The sequence below is a fragment of the Merops nubicus genome, unplaced genomic scaffold (genome assembly GCF_000691845.1).
Source record: "Merops nubicus isolate BGI_N331 unplaced genomic scaffold, ASM69184v1 scaffold10201, whole genome shotgun sequence".
NCBI lineage: Eukaryota > Metazoa > Chordata > Aves > Coraciiformes > Meropidae > Merops > Merops nubicus.
In genome coordinates, this window is record NW_008587587.1 from 11582 (window position 1) to 16388 (window position 4807).

Genomic DNA, 4807 nt, shown 5'->3' on the forward strand with positions numbered 1-4807 from the left:
GAATGTATGATTCTGTGAAGGTCACCTTGTCTATCAAATTCTGATTGTAGCAGAACACACTGAATTTTCTTGTCTTGCATAATTTTGTGCTTGTATGTTGTTGGAAGGCTGTAACCTGACTGAAGGAACAAAATCAAGAGCATGAAGGCTTCCAATTCCTTACCCACTCTTCCTACAGAAAATAAGCACCACCCTATACCCGTAGACACAAACAGCCTTAGGCTCTCTTTAAACTGTGCAAATTAAATATTCAGAAAGTCTCCATCAGCATAAATCTGGCTTCCATTCTGCTTGATGTACTCTTCAGGGGTCAAAGTCAGTCTGTGCAGCAGACCCGTCTCACTTGGCAAGCAAGGACAGCATCATGAATACTATGAAACAGCAGCTCTCTTGTTACAGTGTTATCAAAAAATTTCAGTCTTGTCAGCTCATTCATAACGGGGCCTACAAAATAAAACCCAAAGAGGGCATTAGTGCAGAAAGTGAAGTACGAAGATGGAAGACGGCGACATCTCAGGAGGAAGATGACAACTTGTTGTTACTATAAATATTTAAAACAGCCACGTGGATCACATGCTACTTCAGCTCCAAATGGGTAATTCTCTTACCTAGCCACACACAGAGGCCTGTTCTTGGCAGAAATGCTACAATTCCAAATATTGGAAACTTGGAACGTTGCAGGCTTTTCTCCTTATTGCATTATTACAACGATCTCAAGATACAAAGGTCACTGTGGCATTTACAATTTGCCAGCTGGAATAAACAGGAGCAGGATCTCGTCCTCACAGAACTCGGTACGTCAGCGCTCTACTTTCACTCAAGTGAAGGCTCTAATGCACATGGGCTTGCTTTTCCTCAAACCCAATTTTAATGCAATCTAATATGATACAAGTGCTGATGCTACCAAGGAACCTGGCAGCAGAAAATATGGGGCCAGAGGGAAAACTCTCATAAAGCTCACAAAAAACCCCAAACCACAACCCAAACCAACCCGTCTGAACTCACCGCTGCAGCTGGCGATGCAGACAGAGACACCAACTTCTTTGTACTCTTTTATAATCTGCAACAGAGTTAAACTGAAGTTACCCACAGGTGCATCCCTGCACACGTGGCAGTTTCAGAAGACGTGAGCCAGTGACTTTGCAAGTTGCACAGTCCACGTTCACTGTACTCAGCTAAAACTTACAGAGCTACAGGACTGAAGCTATCATGAGGTGAGGTACTGGACTGTAGCTGTGCTGGCACTTATGTCTCATGTTGACAGATTCCCTGTTAGGTATCCCACAAATTTTCTATGGCTCTTTCTGGGGGCAAAAAAAGCCCTACTTACTGATTTTAACATTTTTGCTCCAACTGAATCCACAAAGTTCACCGGGGTGAAATCCAGAATTAAAGAGTGGATGTTTGGTTTGGGATCCACAAAATGTTCATGCTCATCAGGAGACATGTCTTGTACACTGCTAGCATCTGCAGATGCAAATTTTCCATTTACAGGTAACTCATCATTTGCGATCTCATGTTTCACACTTGCTTCCAGGTCGTTAGTCTGGGACAGAAGATGAGTACAGGTTACTGGCAGGCAGTGCTTTCCCCGTGCAGAGCCCTGCCCCTCCCGGCCCGTCGGTCCGCTGGCCTCAGGCAGCTCCCCCTTCCTGCCAGCATTTACAGCTGCTACCCCAGGGGTGAGCTACCCATTGCCTTCAAACCCTGACACCGTTCAGACGGTTTTGCTCCCTTTCCTCGCCGTATCCCTGCTGAGCCTGTCAAGGTCTGGGTGTTCAAAGAAGCCAGGGCAGTCGGGCTCCGAATCGGGCGTTTGGCTGGTTTCCCATGGCAAAAAGCACACGCCAGCTCCCACGTGGACGTGACTATCAACGTGCACAAAAGCAAAGCATGTTTCAAAGAACCCTTCTCAATGTCCCTGCCCAGCTTCACCAGGCCAGAATCAGCAGTGTGGATGACACCTTTTTTATTACAGGGGCTGCTAATTTGAATTAATTTGATGATATCCTATTTCTGCACGATTATTCCAAGTGTGTGGGGAGGGGCAGAGGCAGAGTGTCTCCAGTTTCTGCCGACACCCCTGGTGAGACAGTACGACAGGGTGGAAGGGCTCTGCTCTGCTGTGTGCTACCTGAAGGCAATGAAGGTTCAAGGCCATTTCGATCTGCTCACGAGGCTCCGGTCCCAGTGCTGCTCCCTCGGCAGCCCATCCACGCTGGGCCTGCCCCCTGCCTGAGCCTTCCCACCCGAGCAGCACTCTGCACCGTGTGTGAACAAGAATGATAACACCAGAAAGCAGATCGTTAGCTGACAAAGCCGAGGTCAATATTTACCGAAGAATTCACTAGTTTCAGTACAGCTTTCTTTCTGAGTTCATTTGCTGCCTTTATTTCCCTGGCATGCCTCTTCTGGGCTTTCTTCCTGGCGGCTAGTATGGCACAAGGGTCCATGCCAGTCTGTCATGAGAAGAAAGCATGATCAGAGGAGATTCGGCTTGTTAGGGTGAGGTTGCAGTATCAATTAGCACTGAATTCATCACTGTCATAAATTTAAAACACAAGCCTGCATTGTTCAGCTTCCCTTGGTGTGGGTGAGAACAGGACAAAGTGAGGAGGAGTAATCTTGGCAAGCGCTGTGTTAACGAGCTGAAGAAGAGCTACATCACAATCTTTTCTTGAAATCAGAGAGTGCCACCTTTCAACCGAATGCTTATTGGAGTGCAGAGAGCAAAGGGGAGAGAAGTGCATGTGGACATAAATCACTAACACCCCTTGCTCTGTGAAGATAAGTACCACCCACCTGGTTGGTGTAAGACTCATCGTGGGAGCTACAGAAAAATTTTTCAGAAGTTAGTAAGGGTGCAACTGCTACCGGGTCAGGCAGTTCTGCCCTTAGCTAGTTCTGCTATTGCCATTCCCACCCTGTCAGACACTGGTTAGACAGGAGATGTCTGTATGCAGGTAATTTGCTGCTCATGAGAGGCATTAAATGCCCACAGTATTCCATGGTCTTACTCTCCAGTACAGTTTGTCACCCCAGAAAGAAGCTTTTACTCCAGGACAATTAATTTTCAGTTCAGCAACTACTTATTTCCTTCTGAAAAAAAAAATGTGTTTGACCAGTTTGTGCTCTGCAACTACCAGACTTTCCATTCACAAGCAGTTAGTATTAAGCTATGCATTGTCTGTTTATTCCCTCCCACCATGTTGGTGCTTCCTAAGATGATGTGCAGCTGGCTGGAGGGTCCCCTTCTCTTAATTTACTGATCACCAGTGGCCACAGGCTGAGAAACACTGTGCTTGGGGCCACGCTAAATGAGATGAAAGATGAGCATGTTTCAGAAGTCAGGCTGAAATTTCAAGACTCAGACATGGAAGACTTTGCTTTACTCACCTTTTTCTTCAGTGTGCTTGCATATGACTCGCTGTTGGCAAAATAAAGCGATGTATTAGCTTGAAATATTTTTAATCCAGGATATTCTTTAACCTAAGAAAAAGAATATTGGTGATGCACAGTTAAGCATTGTATGCAGTAGAAGAAAAGCACACGTGTGATCACAAGACACATGAACATGCAGCAGCCCAACAGCCAACCCTGAACGGCCATCAGCATGTGTCAGATAAAGAAGGCTGGCCCTATCATGAGCAAAGACAATCAGAAGGTCAGAACCTCTCCATTCCCCAGTGTACTAATGCACACCACTAATGCCATGGAACATTTCTCCTTTACAACACCATGTACAGCCACAAAAAGGAATGAAGTGTGCACAGTTCTCCGATGTTGTTATCTGCAGCTGGTATTACCATGAGGAAATCATGCAGTCCAGGAATGCTTCCTTTTAGCCCCCCTTTCTACAGACACAATGACTTATTTTTCTCTTTCTCTCTCTCTCTCTCTTTTTTTCTTTCTTGTCTCTTCAGGTACCAAAAAAGAAGCCTTTCAAATCTATGATTTTAAACAGGCCTTCAGGGAGGTGTTGAGTAACTTCTTTCCTCTGCTTTAAATGAAATAAGCTCTAAACAGGCTGCACTCTGACATTCTACAAGGAAATGGCCTGGCCAGCAGCAGAGATCCAGCCTCTGCCATATGCTGCCAACCAATCTTTACACAGGAGGAGGAAATGCTAACTGCATTCAGCATAACAAAAAGGAAGTCTCCTCTTCTTTGCATGCAGCTGTAAACAGGCCCACATGTACTTTTGCTTTGTATCATATGCAAAGCAGAACTGCTGATGAGAGAATGTTTTCAGATTACTGTAACATCTTTTCAAATAGGTTTTTACAGACTGGTTCCTTAGTAAAGGGGAACGTAGCCTGCATAGCAGCATCTCTGACAACGTGGCAGAGAGTGCATAAAATTGTAGTTGCTGTTTGTGAATAAACACAGCATGTTTCTACCCATTATACTGACGAGATGTGCCGCTTTCACCAACTTTCCTTGAACAAAATGGCATTGATAATAAGCTAAGTGCAGGGCAAGCAATTGTGCCATTAATCACGTGTATTTAATCAGCAGGGAACAAGTGGAGGCAGGGAGATGCTGCTTTGAACAGTTTGTGCAGTATCTGTACCTGTGAGATTCCGTGGACCTCACGCAGTACTGCCACACGAGTAAGAAGGTGGCCTTGAATGTGCTTCTGTACACAGCAGGTCGGGCAGTGGTGTTCCTAAAACCCCTACCTGCTTGTACGAGCTAGTCCAAAGGTTACTTTTATCTCCAGCTGGTCAAGCACATCTGCAGTAGAAAGAGCTAGCATTTTGCACAGAATAGCTTTTACTACTGATATCCTATCCATTCTCTTTCC

The 4807-nt window shown here is 45.4% G+C and overlaps 1 protein-coding gene across 1 annotated transcript in view; it reads right to left on the minus strand.

Moving 5' to 3' along the window:
• Nucleotides 1-101: 101 nt before the first annotated feature.
• Nucleotides 102-4807, minus strand: part of SLC26A5 (solute carrier family 26 (anion exchanger), member 5) — a 20594-nt gene continuing 15888 nt past the window's right edge. The window contains exons 14-18 of the mRNA XM_008948969.1: nucleotides 3397-3489; nucleotides 2337-2459; nucleotides 1331-1546; nucleotides 1006-1060; nucleotides 102-444 (exon numbers count right to left, since the gene is read on the minus strand). Of these exons, the coding sequence (XP_008947217.1) occupies nucleotides 317-444; nucleotides 1006-1060; nucleotides 1331-1546; nucleotides 2337-2459; nucleotides 3397-3489 (615 nt within the window). The 3' untranslated portion in view covers nucleotides 102-316. The remainder of the gene's footprint in view (nucleotides 445-1005; nucleotides 1061-1330; nucleotides 1547-2336; nucleotides 2460-3396; nucleotides 3490-4807) is intronic.